This window comes from Raphanus sativus, chromosome 2 (genome assembly GCF_000801105.2).
Source record: "Raphanus sativus cultivar WK10039 chromosome 2, ASM80110v3, whole genome shotgun sequence".
Lineage (NCBI taxonomy): Eukaryota > Viridiplantae > Streptophyta > Magnoliopsida > Brassicales > Brassicaceae > Raphanus > Raphanus sativus.
Window position 1 is genome coordinate 7,813,798 of NC_079512.1, and position 24,234 is coordinate 7,838,031.

General features: G+C 32.7%; 1 protein-coding gene and 1 long non-coding RNA gene across 2 annotated transcripts; both read left to right on the forward strand.

Moving 5' to 3' along the window:
* The first annotated feature begins 4,310 nt into the window (after nt 1–4,310).
* On the forward strand, nt 4,311–5,415 carry LOC130501929 (uncharacterized). The gene is made up of 4 exons (XR_008939952.1): nt 4,311–4,425; nt 4,534–4,624; nt 4,995–5,103; nt 5,355–5,415. It is a non-coding gene; the product is annotated as an uncharacterized LOC130501929 (long non-coding RNA).
* Nucleotides 5,416–14,701: 9,286 nt separating this feature from the next.
* Nucleotides 14,702–23,537, forward strand: LOC108842010 (LEAF RUST 10 DISEASE-RESISTANCE LOCUS RECEPTOR-LIKE PROTEIN KINASE-like 2.7). The gene is made up of 2 exons (XM_056996727.1): nt 14,702–15,539; nt 22,074–23,537. The coding sequence occupies exons 1-2, from the start codon at nt 14,831–14,833 to the stop codon at nt 22,580–22,582; spliced, it is 1,218 nt and encodes a 405-aa protein (XP_056852707.1). The 5' UTR covers nt 14,702–14,830; the 3' UTR covers nt 22,583–23,537.
* The last annotated feature ends 697 nt before the right edge of the window (nt 23,538–24,234 follow it).

Here is a 24,234-nt window from a genome sequence, read left to right on the forward strand (position 1 = left end):
TATCTGAAACAGATATATGAGATTTGAAGAAGTTACAAAGTAACTTAGCAGTTGATTCAGATAGAGTGTTCTTCAATGTAAACAGGTAGCAATATGACGGAAACCCGGAACTTAGAGACGTTTAAAAAGGGGGTCTATGATCACGTTGACCGCCATGACCACCATGACCACCACGACCGCCACGACCTCCACGACCTCTATTTTTCCTTCCTCCTACTAAAGTCCAGTGCATTTCTTGAACTTTTTGTGTTGGTTTAATTGGTCGACCTCCTCGAGTCCTTTGAGAAGGATCATTACCAAGTTACCAACCGAACATTTTATCTGTTTTCCTATCCTCTTTGCTAGGTTCATTTTTCGGAGTGTTCAAGATATATAGTTTAGCTGATAGGCAGATTCCACCCTTATTAGTAAAAAAAAGTTTAAATCGTGCAACTGAAATCATTCTTTTCATCGAGTAAATTAGTGTAGCTATTAACCTCTCAATTATGTGGAGAGTAGGAAACTAGAGCAATGGAAGAATTATTTTAGTTCGAGACATTCATCCAATCATTTGCTAAACCTTAATGTTTGCTCTTGTTCAAGTGAAAAGTGGTAGCGAGCTGATTAAGTTATTGAATATCCAGTCTCCTAAACATTTTTCGTCAGCTTAAAGAATGAAGACAAAACAGATTTTGAAAATAAAAGATATAGAGTTACCGGCATGTCTCTCTCATTCAACTGAATACTAGATTTTGATAAAGCGCGGGATAACCTTTTGATTAAAAATTTCGATTTAAAAGTTGTTATTTTCTTTTCTGAATTTTAAAATTTGAGTTTTGACATATATAATTTGTTTTGACATTTCATTGGGATGTGCATTCAAGTTTGAAATTTGTGTACGGTTCAGTTATTCAGTTTTCAAATTATTTTATTTTCAAGTGTTAGGACCCATTTAAAAACTATACATCTTTATCACATCGATTTGAGTAATGTGTTCAAGTCGGATTTATTTTTTTACAAACCCCAAAATTAACCGAATTAGAAATAGTTTCCTCTCAATTCTGGTTTAAGCCAAATTATTATTTTCTATGATATAAGATAACATATGTTTATCTTTAAAATTAAATTACAAAAATAATTTACAGATGTTTAATAATATCAACTTTATGTTTGTATTTTATAATTCAACTAGATATGAGCCCGTTGCGTTGCAACGGTTTTGTTTGATGTTTTAATTTAATAGAAAACATAAAATAATAATCATTTTATTATAGTTTTATGATTGTTTGCATATGTTGTGTGAGATTTATTTTATAACTAAAAATAATTTTCGTTCAAGTTAAAATTTGTATTTTATAATAATGGTACATAGATGAATTGTTATCAACTTTCTACTTGGATTAGAAAAGACATTATACTTAAATTTTTCAATTGAACCCAACCTAAAATAAAAAAAATTGAATGAAAAATAAGAAAAATTGAAAGTCGAAGAATAACGCCAATCAAATAAATGATAACATTTTCCTTTTTTATGTACTAATCTAATGTTTTATTAAATAAGTTTTTAAAATTTTATTTTGCTAGAATTTTTTAAAAAAGGAAAAATTTTATATTTTATAAATATCCTTTTTATTTACAATTAAAAATAAAAACAGTATTAAATTCGCCTTTATATTTTTGATTAGGATTTTAGAAATAGAAAATTACTGTTATATAACCTTATACAATTATCTTGTCTTTAGAATTTTAGAAATAAATAAATTGCTATAAAATAATTATTTCTAGTTACTAATAAATAATTTTAAAATTACTCTTTTACAATTTCTATCAATACTAATTTTACACTTCTTTTTTAAATTAATAATTTTTAGTATCATGTTCATCATCAATAACTTAATAAATTTAGATAATACCTTGTTCGAAAGTCGGAAACTGAATCAAAATCATTGTTCAATAAGAATTTTGTTCCAGATGATGCCGACAAATAAATTTCATCTTCATATGTATTCACCAAAACACTTGTCATGATAAGAACAATATTTTTACTTTCTACATCACGATACTTATCTTCAAATAATTCTGCTTGTTCAGCTCATAGTGTTGCTTGTATCTCAATTTCTCTGTTTAAGATAGAATATTTAATGTAAAAGAGAAATAAAAAATAAAAAAACGAAATTGATTAATAGAATTGAAATTGATTAATACAATTGAAACTGAAATATACCTTCCTAACAATAAAGTTAGAATAACTTTTCGGAGGATAGGTTTAGTCCGACTACGAACATCTGATTTCTCCATGTTCTTGATATATCCTATCACATTTGTAACAAAATCATGTTATATAATAGGATTATTTCAAGGAAAATTAATTAAAAATAGGCAATAGGTTGAAAGGAAGATACAAAAGGGGAGATATATAAAGAAATAACTGACCAAAAGAATCTTACCATATAAATCGTATGTTGAGTCTTTCACGTGGTCTAAATCTTAATAATTTCAGAATCAAAAATTTTCAGACGGTATCTGAGGTATTTGTTGAAATTTATGATCTGAAACTCTGTAGTTTCAATTGCAATCTTGCACATTAAAATTGCAGATTTCAATGACGGCGTAATCATTCTCCAAACTTTTCAATAAGAGAATGATGCACATAACCTGGAATAGTATTTTCCTATATAATAACAAATTATTTTTAATAATAAAATTATATAAGATTTAAACTAAAAAAGTTAAAAAATTAACCTTCTCATCGAGTAGGAGAAAATTCATTCCCATAAGCTCATTATTCTTATTTAAATTTCTGGCCTCCCACTTTCTAGAGTTAAATAACTTGCTGAAACCATTCTTTCTTGAAAATTCCTGGTAAATATTCATAATAAATAAGTATAGTTGAAGCACACAGAAATAATAAGCATAGCATCGTCACCCAACACAACATAAATAAACATATTATATAAGCATAATCACAACTAAAAGTCATAAAAATAGGACGAACACAACAATAACCATAATCACAACTAAACGTATTAAAGAAGAACATGCCAAGTTCGGGATATAAAACATAACCTTGTATATTTCTTGAAGCAACGCTTATTTTTGGTTGTCTGAACAAATATGAGAGAGCTTAGTTCTATATATAGATGTGAATAATCATTTCTCCTCTTGGGTTATGATCTTTTTAATTAGGGTCTAAATTCAGTAAAATTAACATTAAACACTCTTTCACTTAAAAAAAGGAAAATTAGCATTTAATATTTCTTTACAGTTGTTTTTTTTTATTATTTATTTCTCTCATAGTTATCTTTACTTTTTACTTACTTTTACTTTTTTTAAATCGCTTTTATAGGTAAATAATTTTTTTGGGTTATGAGCTTCTTAATTAGAATTTTAATACAGGAAAATTAGCATTAAAAAGTCTTTTACATTTTTCTTTTCTATATAATAATATATTTTTTTTGGTTTATGACCTTTTTAACTAAGATTGAATAAAAGAAAATTAGCATTAATCAGCCTTTTACATTTTTTGGGTTAATAATAATTGTTTTTTAAATTGTTTTTAAATGACAATTTTTTTTTGGTTATGACCTTTTAAATTATGATTTGAATAAAGGAAATTTAGCATTATTTAATATTTTTAACAGTTGTTTTTTTATTTCTTTCATAGTTATCTTTACTTTTTATTTACTTTTACTTTTAAAATCTTTTCATATGTAAATAATTTTTTTGGGTTATGAACTTCTTAGTTGTGATTTGAATACAGGAAAATTAGCATTAAAAAGTCTTTTAAATTTTTCTTTTTTATATAATAAGATTTTTTTGGTTTATGACCTTTTTAACTAAGATTTGAATAAAAGAAAATTAGCATTAATTATCTTTTATATTTTTTGGTTTAATAATAATTGTTTTTTTTGTAAATCGTTTTAAATGACAATTTTTTTGTTATGACCTTTTAAATTAGGATTTGAATAAAGGAAAATTAGCATTTTAAACAGTCTTTTAAATAATTTGGTTTAATCTTTAAAAGAAATAAGATTGATATTATTTACTTATATATATTTTAACACATGTCACAATCTTAAAGTTATAATTGCCACGTGTCGCGATCGTGTTAATTAGTAACTTTGAAGAACCAAACTTTATATAATAAGATTATATAATTTGTTATAATTTTGAATGGGCATGATAATGGGCCAGATAATAATTGTTTATAATTTTGTACTCAAAACTATTAAAATGGGCTTTGTTTAAAGAGATAAAAGTTTTTAAAAAAACCCGAAAAATAAATTGGCTCAAACCAAGTTGACTTTTAGTTTTCACGCAATACAATCCAATTTTTTTTCCTTGTTTCAGACACATTTGCTTTAAAAAAAAAAGAAATACACTCTCCTATGGCGATTGAAGAAATGGAATTGGGTCTTCACGAATTGACTCATCGTCATCTCCAAGGTATGTCCTACTCTCTATTTTCTTCATCCTTGGTGGATACTTGAAATAACATTTTTTTTGGGGCTCGTTTTGTTTTGCATGCCCTCTTGAATGGCTTAAACTTCATAGATCCGATGAAATCGAAGCCGATCTGATGCAGTCATATAAAGGTATTGGTGTGATAGTTCGATTTGGTGTTCAACATATCAAAACTCCAAAGGTTTGTCTTTGATTCTAAGACAATGTTTCATTACCAATTTTTTTAATCTTCTTTTTTTTTCTTCGAAGGGTCTATGAAGTTAATATTTTGTGTCTTAATTTTTTTTAAATATTTTTTTTTTGTAAAAATGTTTTAATTTTTTAAATCTATTATATTTTACCGGCTAAAAGGCTTTTCTATGTTTTTAAATCTATTACTTAACTTACAATTAATAAACAAAAAGTTTAATATATACCAAAATTATAATTATTTTATTTATTATATATTAATTAAGGCTTTTCTGTTTGGGCCTTTTCCTTTTTATTTATTAAAACATTTGGGTTATAGCCGATTAAATTAACGGGCAAATACAAATTTTTGTTTATTTCAGTATACTTAAATACAAAAAACAACAAAACTCTCTCTCAAAGTAGATTCATCTTTGGTAGAGAGAAGAAGAAGGCGATCTCTGACCGAAGGACTTATTCTGATCCTTAAAGGTAAATCAACAGTCTGTGGACTACAACCAATCAGCTGAAAGATAAGTGTTTTACTACAACTATCTAAATACCTTAAACATATTTTTAAGAATTTTGATCCCCTCAAAGAAAATTTTAAGCAAGAAAAAAATAATTTACAATTTCCGTAAAACCAAACATAAACTACAAACTTAAAAGTGCCCAATATTTACCTTTTGTCTGCAAATGTTATCTCTAAAGTCTCACCAAAATGGACATTGATTGGTTTTCAGGTGTGGATGCCTTTGACTTCAATCAACCAAGTTTTTCTCCACAGCCTAATCTCATCAAGGTACATACTTTTTTTTGAAAACAATATAAGAGAAACGTTTCAAAATCTGTGTGTTTGCTTTGAGGCAAATAAAATGTATATATAGGAAAAGAAATGTCGTGTGTTTAGGATATTCCAAAGTTTAATACTGTTAGAGAATATAAGCCGTGAGTTTAGTAAAATCGTATATCTTGCGAATCAAGTTTTTTCAAGATATAGAAACTTGGATTTTCGTATTTATTATAATATAGATTGAAGTTTCCAAATTTTGCGGTTTGTTGTTTTTATTGGTTTTTATTGATATTTTGAAGATATGGAAATATAAGTATCGACCATATAGTTATGATTTAGTATATTCGGTATTGTTATTTAAGAAACTTCCGAAAATTTAGTTTATTTATTTAAATTTAAGCTTTTTATTTAAGGGTCAATTTGCTCTATATTCATAGCAAGCAAAAAATAAAAAAAGTAACCATGTATGACTTTTATGGGGAAGTGTGTCTGTTTACCACAAAAGTGGACAAGAATCTTCTTTTACGCGTGTGATCGTCTGTTTGATGCATTGTGCACAATTAACTAACTATATTATATTATACTATTTTAAAAATAGTATAGAAAACAAATTGATACCAATACTATAAAAAGATTATATATTTGGTTAGTTTACACTTATATTTCTATTATTCGATTTTACAATAGAATGTAACACATTAACATAATATATAACAATGTTACTTATTTCTATGTTTGGAAATGGTTTCGGAAAATCTCTTATAGGCTCCCTTGATCAAAAACCCAAAATCTCAAATCAAATCCTCTCTCCTCTTCAAAACTATACCCTAACCCCCTTCCATGGATTAGTGAACCCATGAGCAAGTATTTAACTTCTACACCTTTCAAATTTGGAAAATCGAATAACTCTAAACCCTGAAACCTAAACCCAAACTATATACCCTAAACCCTATACTCAAACCATAAACCATAAATCCAAAAGAGGAGGATTTCCGATTTGTGAAGAAGCTAGTGGCATTGTCAATAAATTTGAGGGATTAGTAAAAAACCACCATAAGAAATAGAGGAAAAGATGAAACATACTATACTACAATCATTAAATAGTATAGGCGTCCAATGTAAGAGGATACACCATTAGCAAAGGGATGATGGAGGTGATGAAATAGGGGGAAAATACCACAAGAATTGGAGAAAAAGAAGAGACAATGGGAATAGGTGATGAAACAATGATTGACGACATTGCTGGAAGACAAGACATAGAGATTATGTAACAGTACACATCGTTGTGTACTATTCTATATTTATCAAATAGTATAGTTCGACGTAGTGTATACAGTTCATTTTCTACACTAGCTCTAAACCCAAACCCTAAACCCAAACCATATATCCTAAACCCAAACCCTAAACCTAAACCCAAACCATAAACCAAACCATATACCCTAAACCCAAACAATATACCCTAAACCCAAATCCTAAACCCAACAATGTATCCAAACCATATATCCTAAACCCTAAACCCAAACCATAAACCCTAAACCCTAAACCCAAAGGAGGAGGATTTCCGATTTGTGAAGAAACTAGTGGCATTGTCAATAAATTTGAGGGATTAGTAAAAAACCACAATAAGAAATAGAGGAGAAGATGAGACATACTATACTATAATCATTAAATAGTAGAGTCGAGCAGTGTAAGAAGATACACCATTAGCAAAGGGATGATGGAGGTGTAGTCGGAGTTGATGAAGTAGGAGAAAAAAATACCCAGAAGAATTGGAGAAAAAGAAGAGACGGTGGAAAGAGGTAAGGAAACAATGATTGGCGACATTGCTGGAAGACAAGACATAGAGATGATGTAACAGTACACATCGTGGTGTACTATTCTATGTTTATCAAATAGTATTGTTCGACGAAGTGTATACTGTTCATCTTCTCCACTAGCTCTACGCATCCTCTGCTTCTTAATCCCATATATATTGGATAGTAGCAAAATTGTAAACCCAAACAAAGATATGAAGAAAAAATCAAACACTTGGTGGATATGATAATTATACGTCGTGTAATGTATGGTTTCATAAACTTGTAAATAATCATTGAATAAAAGAAAAAAAACAAAGATCAAGTGAGAGTGAGAATGAACAGGAATAAAGGGTAATTTTTGTCATTATACATATTATATAAAGAATATTATAGCATTCCGTTCACTATGGTTACCGCCTCAATTCTAATTGTACTATAGTCATGCGTCCAAATTTCCCTTGATTTAATGGTATAGATATCTAATTCAAAATCGTATCTTTTATTAACAGGTTTGGATGCAAATCGTTTGGGCCTACATTAAGCATTGGGCCATTTAAAAAAACGTTGACACAAAACATGTTGGACGTAATTCACGTAAATACCCTTTTTTATTCTACGAAATGTAAGGAATCATTGTAAAGAAAGAGCATGTTTAGGTAAAAAGGACAATAGGATCCTGCTTTAATAGTATAGATTTAATATTCTAATTTTTCTAAATAACAAAAAAACAGAAAATAAAATCAATTATTTACCTGTTTCCAAAGAAAAGGATTTAGAAACAACAGGAAACTGGATGATCAATCTCTCTCCATATCATTGTCATCTTTTTTTGGGTTGAGAATAAAGATTTTTTTTTTGAACAACAGGCTGAGAATAAAGATAAGATAAACAAACTCGAAGTCTTTCTGTATCGGGCTTTATTCGAAAATGACATAAAATTTTGGTCACACACCAAACTAATCCTTTTGAATTTTTCTTCTCTTCTATTCACCCTAAAAGTTCTTTTAATTCATGAAAATGCCACTGTTTTTCTTTTATTTATTTTTTTATCAAAATGGTAGTATTTTTGAAATATGTTAATTTTACTTAAACATCTTCAACACTTATTTATGAAAATGTCATTGTATTCAATATAACCAACCACCATTAACAACAAAAACCAAAATTTAAAAGCGCTACAAATCAATTCATACATCTTTTTATCTCATTTTTTACACATACAAATCATTTATCTTGAATATCCTTTCTCATTTTATCTTAAGACTCAAAATTTTGGATTTCAAGATTAGATTTTTATTAAAGTTACTCAAGATTGATAATTATTTTTCAATAACAAGTGAATATCTTTCATAAAAAAGTTTTTGTTATTTGGAGAATAAAACATGAATTCTCACCGAATTTACGTATGATATTTGAAAATATATGTTTCGCATAGAAGACATCTCGAGAAATGGAACAGGCTTCAAGAGAAGTCTTCTAATTTTTCTTTATAACAAAAAAAATTGCGAAGACTTCCCAAAAATCTATGTAAAAATAAAGTTAGTTTTGCAATTAACAAAATATTGCAAAAATTGTCTTTTCATAAAAGAATTACAGAGAAGTTTGATGAGAAGTCTTTTCACATGCCAGAAAAAGTCTCCACGGTGTCACAAAAGTCTGCTCAGATCAGTTTTGCAATTGATAAAAAATAATACTCTTTTTGTTTCATAATATTTAATGTTTTGACTTAGAGCACAAAAATTAAGATAATTACATTTCTCTAGAAAAAAATGTTTTAAAGATATGATTTTAAAATAAGTTACCAATTATTAAAAGAACTGTAAAATTTAATTGGTTAAATAATTTCTAATAAAATTAAAGTTGATCTTAAAATTTCACAACTTTAAATTTCAATACTTCATGTAAACCGAAACAAAATATTCATTCCAAAATATCATTTATAGTGAAACAAAAGGAGTATAGCATATAATTTAGAAATTAATAAATTAAGAGATTTAAAAAAAAGTCTTCCCAAAAAGTTTTTTTTTCTAGAAATCTGCTCTATTATATTCCTAGATTTTAATCAAATTCTTGATTTCGTGAGCAGACATCTTGGAAAGTCTTCTCATGGATGACTCTTATAAAGGCAAACATGGTTTAATTCATAATTTGGTTATTGTGACAAACTAACAATATGGGTAACTAATAGATTATTTATTTATTAACCTATATCTAGTAAAATATGTTGTAGATATTTAATAGCTAGGAATATCTGACGAAAGCATTATGTTAGTGGAAAAAGTGGGAAAATGATTAAATTAGTTAGGATGAGTGAAAATAAGGTAACAAAATATGTAATAAATTTGTTGAAAATATGGTTAGTTCTATTTTGTAATTCAATTTAATAATATAGATACTAGAGTTGAATCCAAGTTGTGCGGGGACAAATATATTATATAGTATGGTATATTATTTTTTACGTAATTATATTTTTCAAAACTTTTGTATTTTGACAAATGTTTATTTGTGATCGCAAATCTGTTATTTTTAAAGATGATAGAGGAAGGACCATGGTGATAACGTAACCAATAGAAGCTTGGATATAACTGATGGCTGACGCCTGACAATATGAATTTGTTAGTTAGTTTCTTTTATGGGATACAATGTTAAGGAACCACAAAAATAATAAATTAGATTATATAAGAGAAATAGAAAATGTAATATGTATATATATATAGTTTAATTTGGTAAAGCAAATAAATTGGGCGACTCTCCTTCTTTCATATGGACTAGCATTCCTGCAGCCAGGTCATTGTTACTGTGTAATATTAGACAGAAGATCCATTCAGGTTATGATGCAAAAATAGGAGAGGATCCTTAGATTCTGGTCACACCTGCTAGACCAGCAAAGCCAAATATCCCGGTAGCATATCCCCGAATGACAATGAGCAAAGCCAAATATCCCGGTAGCATATCCCCGAATGACAGTAAACGAGTTTATCAATCATGAATCAAAAGAATGGACGTGGTAATGCTTGTGAATTTTGTGGTACCATAAGACATCCCTTTTATTTGGAGACTGGCCAAAAACAGATCCTTACATCGTGATTCTTATTGATGGGGAGTGGTCTATACACTGTTAAGTCAGAATATTGGGTAGATATTGGATGGTCAGACATATACTCAAATAGAAAGAAGATATTGTTTGTATAGAACCAAGCATCATGAAACTACAGTCTTTGTTTGGAATTTGAATACTCCTAAAAAAATTTGTCATCTAATTTGGTAATTAATGACAAGGCATATTGCAGTTAAAAGGAATTTGACGATTTTTGAGTACCCCTCAACACTTCAAGCATGGGCTCTCATCTACACAGTTTCATCAGAATATTTTCCCTGTCGCCAAGCATATACACTAATATGAATTATCTTTTTTGGAGGAAGAATATTATTGAGAACCCAGAGATTTCTAGAAAGCAAGGAATAAACTCTACAAATGAATGGATAGTGCTCCACTTGAGATGATAAGATTTATAAAAGGAGAATGTCAAGCATGGTTTACAGCAAATGTTTCACATACAGAATTACAGTCTCAGATATCGATGCCTCAGGTCTTAAGCCTAGAGAGTGTGTAAATGGTTCTTAGACTTCTACTTTAGTGTTCAATGGATGTGGATAGATGGTAATGGAAGGACACATCTTATGGGGACAAGATATCTAAGAAGATGGGAATCACCACTGCATATAGAGTTAGAGGTGTTACTATTGGTAATGGACAGTATGCTGCATCATTCGACATGTCAACACTTTCATACAGATTGCAAAGATTTATTAGCAATAATAGAGGACCCTCAGACATGGCCGGACTTTTCGATTGAGTTCAAGGAATTACGCGAACTAAATAACATATCCCAATATTTTAAGATAAACTACATCATGCGGGATAAATTGGAACTGCAGACCACTTAGCTATGACCGCTCTATCATTTCATATAAACCTTTGTTATGTTAGTACTATATTCTGGTCTGGTTACTCAAACTCTCTCAAGTTTGAGTGATATAATAAGTTTTTGCCGTTAAAAAAGAAATAAAATAAATTGGTCTACTAATAGGTTTTGTACAGTTACTCGATTTAATAAAATAGACTTTTACCAATTTTTATGTTTATGTAAATAATTGTCTTTGTTGTGCTGTTCTTAATCTTCGTTTTTGTTGTTTGTGATCAAGTTTTGATCTTATTGTAAATACCCATATTTTAAAATCCGATCCGCACCCGTGGTTGAACCGGTAAATCCAGTGACCCAAGATAAATCGGGTTTGGATTTTGTGAAAAAAATATATTTAAAAACCCAATAAACCCCGCAAAAACCCGCTAAAACCGGAATCCGGTTACCGGTTGAACCAATTGTTGAACCCATAAATAAGTTTTACTTATTATTTTTATTGTTTTTACTTGAAAAAAATGAAGTGAACGATGTAGAGAAAATCAAAACTAGTTTATTTGATTTGATCTTATTTATTTTGTTATCGATAATTTATAATGATGATTTACTTTTGGTTTATTTTTGATTTGAATTTTAAATTTATTGTTCAAATTATATATTTAAATATTTATGAATTTTAAGCCTTGATATTTCTTGTTAGATGTCATAACTCTTAATTCGTAACAAAAAATTAGATAGTCTACACTATTTTTTATATATTTTGTATGTCCAATAAAATAAAATATAAAAAATAAATTTAAATATTTTCTAAATATCCAGAATATTATTTTATTTTATAAAAACATTTAGAAAATACTTAAATTTAGTTTTATTTATTTATTTTCACGGTTAATATATTATTATATAATAAAATAAATTTATTTATTCACATGTGGTCGACTCTATGACTCTATAACATTGGTAAATACCAAAATATTACTGTGCATAAGGCCCAAACAATATGCAGAGAACTGCAGGCATTTTCCGTATTTAAATAAGTATTCTATTTCCGTATAATATAAGAGGATGTATCAACGAAAAAAATTTAGTGACTTATATTAAAAATGATAAATTCATTGTTATTCATACATGAATTTTAAAAATTAATTAAAATCTAATTTTATTGAACTTGACATTTCATAAACTACTCCAAAATTCATTATTATTGAAAATATTTGAAATTATGAAGTTTAAAGTTTTCAAGTGATTGGAGTTTCTAGTTAAAAGAAAACTCAAATCTGATACTCCCTCTATTTTATTTTATTTGTCGTTTTAAATTTCGACACACAGATTAATAAAATATTTAAGTTTGTATATTTACTAGATAAAAACATCATTAACAATACACCTAACCAGATTTTAACCAATAGAAAAATAGTTTATAATAAAAAGTCAATAAATTTTGCATTAAAATCATAAGACGACACTTATTTTGAAACAAAAAATTTGCTCTGAAATGACATCTAATCGAAACTGATGGAGTACTTTTTAAGTGACATTTTAAAATGGTTTAACAAAAATCAGTTTTTTTACTAACTCTCTAAACCATATAGTCTAATATAAGATCATCTAAGTCAAATCATCTCCAAACTTTACGTTGAATAGATTTTCTAAATCAGATTGTTTAAGTGAAATCACTCCCCCCCACCCCCACACACAGTCTAAAATCTATGGAGCCGTCGAAGAGATGTTATTGAGTTATAAATTGTTGGTGACAAGTGAAGAGGATACAAGTGTTAGGCTTATTCTTTATGCCGCCAGATCTCACTAACTCATCGACTTATCAAGTTTTGAATTATTCCAAGAAATCTATACTATTAAAACACAAGACCCTTTTTTAGATGCCCTTGGTTTTCAATAGTATTTACAAGATTCTGCCACTGATTTATTTTTACCATATGCTTTTGATTAAATTATATTTATGTCCACGAAAATAATTTATTTTAAGCAAACAATTTATTATCTTATTTTTCTTATCCCTTTCAACTAAATCGAGATCGTTATGTGGGTTATGTGTTGATCGGAGAAAAAAAAATCAAGTTCATTGTTTTATAGATTTGAAACTTGATAAAATATGTTTGTGTTATAGATTTGTGTTATTTAGATCAAAACTAACGAGATATGAGAGAACATTGAAATGGCAAAACTTACAAGATTTGAAAGAACTATAAAAACAAATTCTGTTATAGATTTGTGTTATTTAGATCAAAACTTACAAGATTTGAACACTAAAATCGCGGAAAAAAACGGCTACAGGTTTGTAGGAAGAAGGTAGAAGACAAGGACAGTTATATCTTTTTATATTCATTTAACCTAATTCCTAAAAAATGTGCTAAACGTACAAAGGTCCCGTCAAACCCAGGTAATGCTGGATGTAATAGGCATCAGCGACCACTAGACCACAGCTTCATGACATAGTTGATTAGATATTTAACTATATAAACTTAAATCTATATAAACCCTAATTTCCCTTTAATCCCGTTACAATCTCCAATTAATTCACTACGCGCTGACTTAGAACTTCGTTTATAGTAATACAAATAGTTTGATCCTTTTTACAGATTTCAGATTTATTTAAAAGAACATAGGTTATTTAGTAAAAGAATATATCATATCAAAAATTTACACTAACTCTACACTACATGCAAAAATTAACAGATCAAAAACTAAACATTATGAACAATGAAAATTATATTTAATAGGATTAAACTATGATTATATTTGATAACATAAAATATATTCCCACCTTCTATTTATAGATATACAATCAAAAACTAAACATTAAAAACGAGAACTAAAACTGAAAATGGCAATTCTATAAATATTTAAATAAAATAATATTATACTTTTTGCGGGTCAAAACCTCGCCTAAAATCTTAATCCATCTAATAGACCAACTAAAATAGTTCATGTATACATTAATTATATATATAATTAAAGATTTAGATAAACAAAAAAGGTTATCGTCAAAAATTGATACAGCGTTTTCAAAGGTAATGTGGTTTTTATTTACATTGGTTTAAAATTTCCAAAACCCATTTTAATTTTTGCTAAATAGGATTACAAGTCAAAACAAAATTACAAAAAAAAATACAAATATGATTAAAGAAAAACACGAATATAAAAATTAAATTTCTAAAAAAATGGTAAAACAGAAAATAAACACGTCCTTCAAAGGGCGGGTCAGAATCTAGTTTGTTTCTTAAATTGCTTTTGATCTGCCTAGATTTACAAACTGAAGTTCTTCTCTATTCTATGAGTGTGAGATGAATAACTCTTCCATCTTAAATGACTACATCATAATTTATCTAGCTACTTGTGTTCCCATAGTCATCTGCATTCCGAGCCTAAGACAGACCTGCTCAACTTACCTTGGAGACTTACAAAACTATTATACCATGGATCAAATAATGTAAGGTGACTTCCTTTAATAGAGAATTTTCACATGGTAAGAGAGCGGTCTTTGAATGTTCAGCATAGAGAAAAATAATAAGAAACAAAGGTCTTTTGAAGTAAACTAATACTGACATTTCAAGTCTCCACTTCTGTCACTATATACTTGGCTTGGTCCTCATGTTTATGCATATTTATCTCTTTAAATCACATCCACTGTTTACAAACCTATCCCAAAACACACTTCCTCTGTTCAATCATAACAAACAAAAATCATGTATAGTCTCCGCACTTCTTGTATGATCTTGTTCTTCATCTTCTACAGGTTTCACCAAATTCTCTGTGCTTCAAGTGAAAGAGATATTGGGAGGTGTGACGCTCTGTTCCAGTGCGGGGATGTCACCGCTGGCTTCCCCTTCTCAGGTAGGAATCGGCCAGAAGTTTGCGGTCACCCATTACTGCGGCTTCACTGCATCAATAACATCACCTCTTTAATCATCTCAAACCAAGAGTTCTATGTTCTGAAAATAAATAAAACATCTAACACTCTCACTCTTGTCAGAACAGACCTTTTAGGTTCCTTTTGCTCCTCTACCTTCACCAATGCAACCTTGCCCCCAGAAATTTTTGAACTTTCGCCAACCTACAAGAGCGTCAATGTATTCTACCTCTGCGACCCTTTTCTTTCTTACCTTTCCAGCTCTAAATGTCCTGAGATAGGTCCGATCTCACTGTCTGAAAAACCTGAATATCATAACACCTGCCGAGAGAGTTTCACCGTAAACCTTCCAACGAGTTTTCTTCCAGAAGAGAAAGAGTTAAATATGACACACTTGGAAAATGCTCTTAGAGAAGGGTTTGAGGTGAAGTTGAATATCGATGAGAATGCTTGTCAAGAATGTTTATCCTCTCATGCTTTATGTGGCTTCGACCAAACCTTTCCATCGGGAGTTAAATGCGGTCCACTCTATCCACCACCTGATAGTAAGTTTCTTATGCATCACTCTCATTTCATATCTATTTTTACTTCCAATAAACCAATGACATGCAGTCTGAATATAGTGATGAACTCCAGATATTTATTGAGTTTCTTGTGGCTCAGAAATTGAAACTGAAAATGGTAGATTTTTAATATATCAAATAACTAGTAATCTATTTCTCTAAGTGTTCTCATGTTTTGATCTCCCTTAGTTAATTTCACACTTCCAGGCATACCTTAACAGTGGCTAGAGCCTAGAGATAGAAGAGGAGGTGATACAAGATATAAACATAACTGGTTTTAAATATTATTCCTTATGTTACCAAAAAAAATTTCTTCCTTCTTCCACAAATTGACATTAACTTAGCATTTAGTCGGTCTCTTTCACAAATTGAATTTTTTTGCTTCTACATCAGTCAGTTTCGTTAGTAAATGCTCATAGCGCTTGTCATATTTTGTAAAAACGGATCATATCCTTTTGTTGGGTCATTTAGTTTAACTAAGACTATTATTAATAGTTGGGTAATTTTCTGTGAGGTTTGGTCAAGCCCATCAGACTTGTTCATCGGCTGGGCCAAGTTGCACAAGTTACGCGTGGACAACCTATGGGCCTAATCGATAAAGCCCATTAGGTTAAGTGCTGACAATACAAAGAAGGAGAGATCACGACAGGGATCTCAAAGCCAAGCTTCTAGGAGGCACGAGCCTCAAAGTATCCAGAGGGAGCTTCCATGGCGTCTCTTAGAGAGATAGAGTAAGCTAAAGATGATTTGTTGTTCTAGGCTTAGCTCTTAGCCATGTACTCTTGTATTATCTCTTTATACTCTCTAGGGTTTGCATACCCAGGAACAGAGAGAGTAATGATCTTGTAAACCACATCGGAGGTGTTTTCCGATACTTCATAGTGGATGTTGTGGATCCTGGATCCACCCCAGATGTAGTGTGCTGCGGCCGCGAACTGGGTTAAAAACTCTTGTGTCATGAACAAGGATTGAATCAATGGGAAAGATCAAAGGGACCAGGGGATGTTACGAATCCCCAAGGAAGTCTTGTTAGAGTTACGATTGACTCTACAAGTGGTATCAGAAGAACCACGAATTCCGCAACAAGTGGTATCAGAGCATAGGCTCATTGATTCATGGAGTCCACGTCTCTAGGAGGAGAGACATATGAAGCTGGTGGTCACGTGGTTTTACCCTAATCAGAGTAATACACCGAGATCAGATCAGGTAAAAGAGATTGTCGGTTTACAAGAGACGAAGGAAACCTGTTGGACGTTCTTCGCTGCAGTTGCACAAGTTTACGGAGGAAGGATTCACAAGTCAGTTGAATCGGTTGAGATGATTTCGAGTTTATGAAATCAGGGTTTCTCTACAGTTCTCCAGGGGTGCAAGAATCTGCTACTATGTGAGAAAGGTTTCAGGCTACTCACAAGATGAGATGGTGGCAGGCTGTTAGCGTAAGAAACAGAGGTTTTAGAGTTGTCTTCGATCTGCAGTCGCAAGGCGTGTGTGACTATATGCATTGGAGTTTCGGATTTCTTCATATTCTGCAAGTTATTGGAGTTGAGAGCATAGTGGAGCACAAGGGGTTTTCGCACTGGTGTTTTGTATGGGATTATCTGAAGATTCAGTGAGGGATTTCACGGTGTTCTTGGGTTATCTCTACATGGTATATCAGTCGCAGGTGGTGTGTTAATCTATGGGGTTATTTCAGCTCGGTATCTCATGGAATTCTTGGAACTAGGGGACGCCTTAGAACCTTGAAAGATATGAGTGTTTCATGGCTGTTCAGATGGTATTCTTTAGTCAGCGTGAAGGATGTTGCAGAAGGGTTTGAAAGAGATCGACTCATGCAAGGTTCGTCTATGTGTGATCATGAGAGTCTACAGTTGGGTAGAGGTTCAGAGAACAAGATACTACAAGACTGCTATTTTCAGAGGGAATGCAGTGTGGTTTTCTAAGCAGATATGTGTTTGGCATAACACATAGTTTTCTGCTGGGATGATCTGCGAGAATGAGGAGTTACTTGTTCAAGGCAGAGTTTGGCTGAACAGGTGGCGGTATCAAATCGAGATTGATTCAAGATGGAAACAAGTATGTTTCGGGTTTTCTGCTTGGGATTCAGTAGTAGTTTGTTTTGGCTTCTCAGGCATATGAGGGGAAACAAATGGGTCTACAAGGTTTCACGGTTGCAGAGGTAATGATTTTTTTGAGCAGAGGTTGAGCAGGAATTCTTTGCGTCGAAAGTCTTCTTAGCAGGTTGAGCTAAGCGGCGGGTTCTGTTGGCAACAGCAGCGGTTCAGAGAGATGTTCAAGGAAAGGTGTTCAATCAGATTGTTACAAAGAAATTCCCAGGATAAGGAGTTAGTGTCTACAGGCTGTTGAGGTTGGTTGAGGATTTTGAGTCAAAGGGCTTCTGGTGTGAGGCAGTGGCGATTCAGGTTCTGCAAGAGCTTCAAGTTAGCATCGACATCAGCTAGAAATTCAGGAGAAGAAGAATCAATAGATTTGTAGTCACAATCACATGATTATTTCAAGAGTGACGAACCAGGGATGATGCTGAAAGATAGGCATTGTCAAGGAAAGAAGCAGATGGCGTTTGTATGTGGTAGACAAAGACAACGTCAGAGACAGAGGAAGAAACGTTCACAGTGGAAGATCTTAATGCACGTGATGGTTTCAGGTCTATGAAATCATGATGAGAGACTTGCAAGGGATGCAGCGGTTGTTTGCAAGAAAGGGAAGACTCGCGCAAGCTGCAGCATAACAGCTGCACAGGTTGGCGTGTTCGTGATCAGAATGTTGGAGATTGATTTGAGTCGTCTGGGATGGAGGATATCTCAAGGGAATACAAACTCACATTAAGTCAAAGCTAGGCTTAAAGGAGAAGGAATCAAAGGTCATGAATCTCACAGGGACTGAAGGTTTCAGAGATCACAAGGAATGCAGGATGTATTTGCGAAAGATGATCAACAGATCTTGCAGCTGCACAGGTTGGTTGTCGTGTGACAACAATGTGACGAAACAGAGGTGATTCTGTTTTGGGTCAGTACAAGTCAGACTCGTGGGTGCATGAGAGGAAAGGTTTTCTGGCTGGTAAAAGAAAGCCAGAGAAGTCACCAAGTCAGTGTGACAGGAATAGGTTGTACCTCCACGAAGAAGAAACTAAAATATGGGATAAGTGTGTAAAAGCCTACACAAGGGTATGTTGGAGCAAATGGCTATTTATGGTAACAACATGCAGAAGCTTTAGTGAGGTCGTGTGAGTGACGGGGAAAACCTAAAGATAAAAAGATGATTCAAGGTTAGACTTAGCTTGAAGATTCTGTTCAAAGGCAGAGGAAAATGCGCAGGCGGAATCGGGTTGAACAGGTTGTTACGACAGGTTGTAATCCTGAGGATAAAGGTTATAAGACAACAGTCATCAACACTTGTTCAAGAAGCAGAAAGTCGCTACCACAGCTAGGAGAAGCATGTGTGAGTTATACCTTAGAGAAATCGTCATGGATGTCTGAGTCGGCAATTCCAGATGAATAGACTCAGAGAAGAAGTAAAGGATGCCGGTTTTGGTGTCACGACCACAGTGGTCAAGGTGGAGCTCTCGGATAAGAATTGAAGCTCAAAGGCAAAAGGAGAAATTTGCAGACTTGACCAGGTCGGAACTTCATGCTTGAACAGGTTATGGTTCGAGTATAGTTACAGCTTGAGAAACTCGTCATGAGTTCGAGTTTGACACGACATAAGCTGTAAGGGAGTATCTCAAGAGTATCACAGGCATGTATGATGAGAGATATGTTCAAGGGTCGACAGGAACATTGAACAGTTGCAGAAACTTAGTTACAGAGACATGGTACTTCTAAAGGGTTATTTGATTCAGGTGGAGCCACTGAGATTATATAAGGATTGATGCATCAGGGATATATATAATCTGACTCCAGGTGGAGTGAGTCACTGGTTTAGAAGATGTCTTGATTGGTTCAGCTGAAAGGTAGAAGTTTCGGGTTAGCAACTTTGTCAGCTCAAGGGAGTAAGAGCTGAAGGGGAAAGGTTATATCCATGATAAGGGGCTTGTGGATATGTTCAGAATGTCAAGGCCAGAAGGTGTCAGGATCAGTTAACAAGTACAAGGCGCATCATCAGAAGATTTGTAAGAGGAGTCTTACATAAGGGAACTTGTAGGCGAGACAAGTAAATCGGCATATGTATCAGGAATACACTGCAGTGAGGTTGATACAGAGGACCACGAAATCTGAGCCGAGTATGATGCAAGAGGAAACGTGGTGAAGTGCTTGGTTAAACTGAAGGGAAGTAAGTATCAAGAGATACTGAAATATTGAGCAGTGAAGATGAAGAATTGTGAGATGAAGCAAAGTAAGAAACTGTTAGAAGACATTGCAGGGATATCAGGGAAGTGTCTTACAGTTTGCAGGGATTGCAGGGAAGTGTCTTACAGTTTGTCCATCTTAGGAAGAGTAAGACTTGTTCTCCAAAAGCAGGCTCATCTTAAGCTCAAGACATGGAACTGAAAGAAGCTTCATGAAAGTCTAAATGCAAGGAAAAGCCGATTGCATTTAAGGGAACAGAACAAGTGTAGTTCTGGATATATGATTGCATCATAGAAGAGAGGAAGTTTCCTCAAGGAAGTCCATTGGCTAATGGCAGGTTCAATGACTAGCAGGCGTGTTCAAGTCGTTGATGGTGATGCACAAGTTTCGGTGTTGGATACATCTCAGTACAAGAAGGGTATTGAGGAAAGGAATTCACAGCTGAGTAAAGGAGAGATATCAGGCATTCTAGATAGATATCACAGGCAGCTAGTGAGGAGAGCCAAGGCGTATCATGGATTGGATGGTATGAGGCTCAGTTCATTTAACTAGCAGTGGGGTCTAAATCTGTTAGTGGGGTTCTGTTGTTGCAGAACAGGTTGATCAGATGGTGGAGCAAAGATGTTTGTGTCGAAAGTCTTCCTAATCAGGTGGTGTTAGGCGGTGTGTCCTGCTTGTGCAGCGGTACAAAGTGATGCTCAAGTGCAGTCTGTTCAAGAACATCAAGGGTAAGTCAAAGACTGTTTCAGAGATATGGAGCATGAGTGACTTCAAGGGTTTGCGGTTGATTCAAGGAGGATTATGTGGTAGCAATGTTTGTTAACAACATAAAGGGTGAACCAAGGTTGTGTCGAAAGTCTGTCCAGCAGTGATGATTGGATGGCGGGTCCTGTTCAGAGTAACAGCGGTACAAAACGTGTTCAAGGCTGGAGTGTTTTAAACAAGTAGAGAATCAGAGGTTGTTTCAGGTTTAAAGCATATATGGTTCGAAGGTAGCTTCACATAATTCAGGTAATTTTGGTTCAAGGCTCAGTGCACATGAGTGGAATCGAATGGCCAAGGAGAAAATCAACTTGCAGAAAGATGTTCAGGTGTCTGTTCAAGCACTTGAACAGGTTCGTGATTTTGACAACAAGGTTGTGTTGTTGATAAGTTCACGAGGGAAACAAGATATGAAGTAGCACAACGTCAGTGAGGAGTTGAGCTTGACACTTGGAGTGTAGCAGCTGGGTTAGCAACTCAAGACAATGAATGAAGGTGATGGAAATTCAGAATGGCAATGGGATTGTCACATACCCTTCATCAAGCATGATGTCTATTTTCATTGATGGGGCTAAGTGGATTTACGTGTTTAATCTACTTAAGCAGTTGTGGTGTATAAGTGTAAGCTTATGCAGGTTTCAAGAAGATCATGAGAGGGCTTCAAGCTAAGCTCAAGATGGAGCTAAGAGAAGTGAGAAGAGATAAGAGAAGACATGGAGATGCAGAGGATGAGCAGGTTTGCTCAAGTTTCAGGATATGTCGAGCACAAAAGAAGGGTTATGGACTTGGACCAAACAGGTGGAGATTTGTGAGGTTTGGTCAAGCCCATCAGACTTGTTCATCGGCTGGGCCAAGTTGCACAAGTTACGCGTGGACAACCTATGGGCCTAATCGATAAAGCCCATTAGGTTAAGTGCTGACAATACAAAGAAGGAGAGATCACGACAGGGATCTCAAAGCCAAGCTTCTAGGAGGCACGAGCCTCAAAGTATCCAGAGGGAGCTTCCATGGCGTCTCTTAGAGAGATAGAGTAAGCTAAAGATGATTTGTTGTTCTAGGCTTAGCTCTTAGCCATGTACTCTTGTATTATCTCTTTATACTCTCTAGGGTTTGCATACCCAGGAACAGAGAGAGTAATGATCTTGTAAACCACATCGGAGGTGTTTTCCGATACTTCATAGTGGATGTTGTGGATCCTGGATCCACCCCAGATGTAGTGTGATGCGGCCGCGAACTGGGTTAAAAACTCTTGTGTCATGAACAAGGATTGAATCAATGGGAAAGATCAAAGGGACCAGGGGATGTTACGAATCCCCAAGGAAGTCTTGTTAGAGTTACGATTGACTCTACAAGTGGTATCAGAAGAACCACGAATTCCGCAACATTTTCGATTTTACCACTGTTGATACCATTATTCAAGTTTACCACTAATAAACTTGTATAATTTCAGCTGATGACATTCGCAGACGTTGTAGTGCCTCGTTTAGCTGTGGGGATCAAAAAGAACTCATGTACCCTTTCTGGATTCCTGGTAGAGAAGAATGCGGGAATCCTGACTTCAAACTTGAATGCAACGCAAGTTTCGCAGAGCTTAGCATCTCCTCTGTCAAGTTCAGAATCTTAGAAGTGAACTATGATTCTCGTGTCATAAGACTTTCAAGATCGGATTATATCAGCAATCTTTGTCCGCTAAACCCAGTAAGTGCGCCATTTGAAGAAAATGTCATCCCATTTGCTCCGGACACCGAAATGCTGACAATTTATTACGACTGCCCCGTAGAGCTTTCACAGTCTGTTTCTACTTATGTTGGAGAGCTTTCTTGTCATGATGATGTGAGGAGTTACTATGTAACTAGAAACCTCTCTTCCGCTTTGCTTAGCGGGGTTAGAGGCCTTATAAATGACTTCAAGGGTATTTGCAGAAGAAATGTCAGTATTCCTGCATCTTGGATACACTAGAGAGAACACCGACTCCAGATAATCTGAAGAAGGCTCTTGAAGAAGGTTTTGAGCTTGCGTTTAACCAAGATTGTTCCTTGTGCATGGTCTCTGAGGGTGCATGTGGATACACTCAGCTTTCAAGCAGATTTGTTTGCTACTGTGACGGTTGGGATCATACCCATATATGTGATCATCTCTATTGGGGTAAGATCTCTTGCTTACATGTGTCTTTTGCCAGAACCACCTCTTTTGAAAAATTCTGTCAATTCCAGTTAATGTTTAAAAAATCAGTCTAGTTGATTCATAAGCGCTTTTCGTCCTATAATGGTTTAAGAACTTGATTGTTTTTGTAGCTACCACCTGCCAACACTGTGTGGCTGGTACTGTTCGTTGATGCTTAAAACAATCATAAAAATGTTTTCAACCGTTTTGTAAGCTTCTCAAAATTCAAAATTTATTTTTTCTAATGTTTATTATGGTTGTTGGTGGATAAATAAAAAGTATTAAACTATTTTCATAAGAACTTTGAACTTAAATAGTCTCTATAAAAAATTAACCACTAATATATAGATATATAGAAATCAAAAGAAATATTAAAAATATAATAATAATATTTATAAAAGAAACACTTCATTTTTATCATCATAATTAAACTGAAAAAGCGTAGAAATATTATTATTAATTATCTTTTATAAATATATAATATTTTAATATGGATAATTTTTATTAAACCATTGATGCCTGTACTAGTCAACCAATCATAATTCGTAAGCGAACCCATTTCTAACCGCTAGTCGTACGAATTGTTTAATAGCATTTGAAACTGTAATCACTCACATTCGAATTCGTACTCCCACCACCTGCACTCACAATTGTTGTGTTTAGATCAGTCAGAGATATTTTCATTTTAAAGCAATTCAAATTTGTTTAAATCTATATAAACCAATTTTAATCCGATAAATCAGTTACGTTAAAATAGGATATAACTAAATTAGTTATATTATATTCATTGTCAAGTTATCAATAATCAAGTGATGTTCTTTTTCTCTCTTACTTTGATTTCTTTTTAGTATATTTTTTTCATCAAAGTAGTTAATTATATCATATTCACTAGTTATTTCATCCAAAATCAAGTGATGATTTTTTTCTCTTTTACTTTGATTTCTTTTTAGTATATTTATTTTTTAGGTTCTTGTTAAATATTATTTTTAAAGAAATATCTAATATAAATGTAAAATACTTAATAAATGATTAAGAATTTGTCAACTAATAAGCCCTTGAGCTCCTAATATTTCGCATACACGCTATTTCTTATACATTGATTCAAACAAATACTTTTCAACAATACTTAGGTTCACCCCTGAGGTGAACTTAAGAATTCATCTCTTTCCTTATTCTAATCAAGTTACCATATATAGATTAATGACACATAAATAAATAAATAAATAATAAACTTTTAAAATACTAAAATAGTTAAAAAATAATAACGAAAATTTTAACCTTAAACTTTAAATCATAAATTTTAAACCCTAAATCTAAACACAAACTCTAAACCCAAATTTTAAATTCTAAATTTTAAACTCAAACCCTAAACCCTAAACCATAAACTCAAACCTAAATTATATACCCTAAATCATAAATCTAAACTCAAATTCTAAACCCTAAACCCA

What these genes read in the sequence shown, in the direction of transcription:
- LOC108842010 (XM_056996727.1), top strand. Translation starts at nt 14,831, where the DNA reads ATGTATAGTCTCCGCACTTCTTGTATGATCTTGTTCTTCATCTTCTAC. An exon ending in ACTCTATCCACCACCTGATA is followed by an intron (nt 15,540 to 22,073) that starts GTAAGTTTCTTA and finishes GTATAATTTCAG; the next exon opens with CTGATGACATTCGCAGACGT.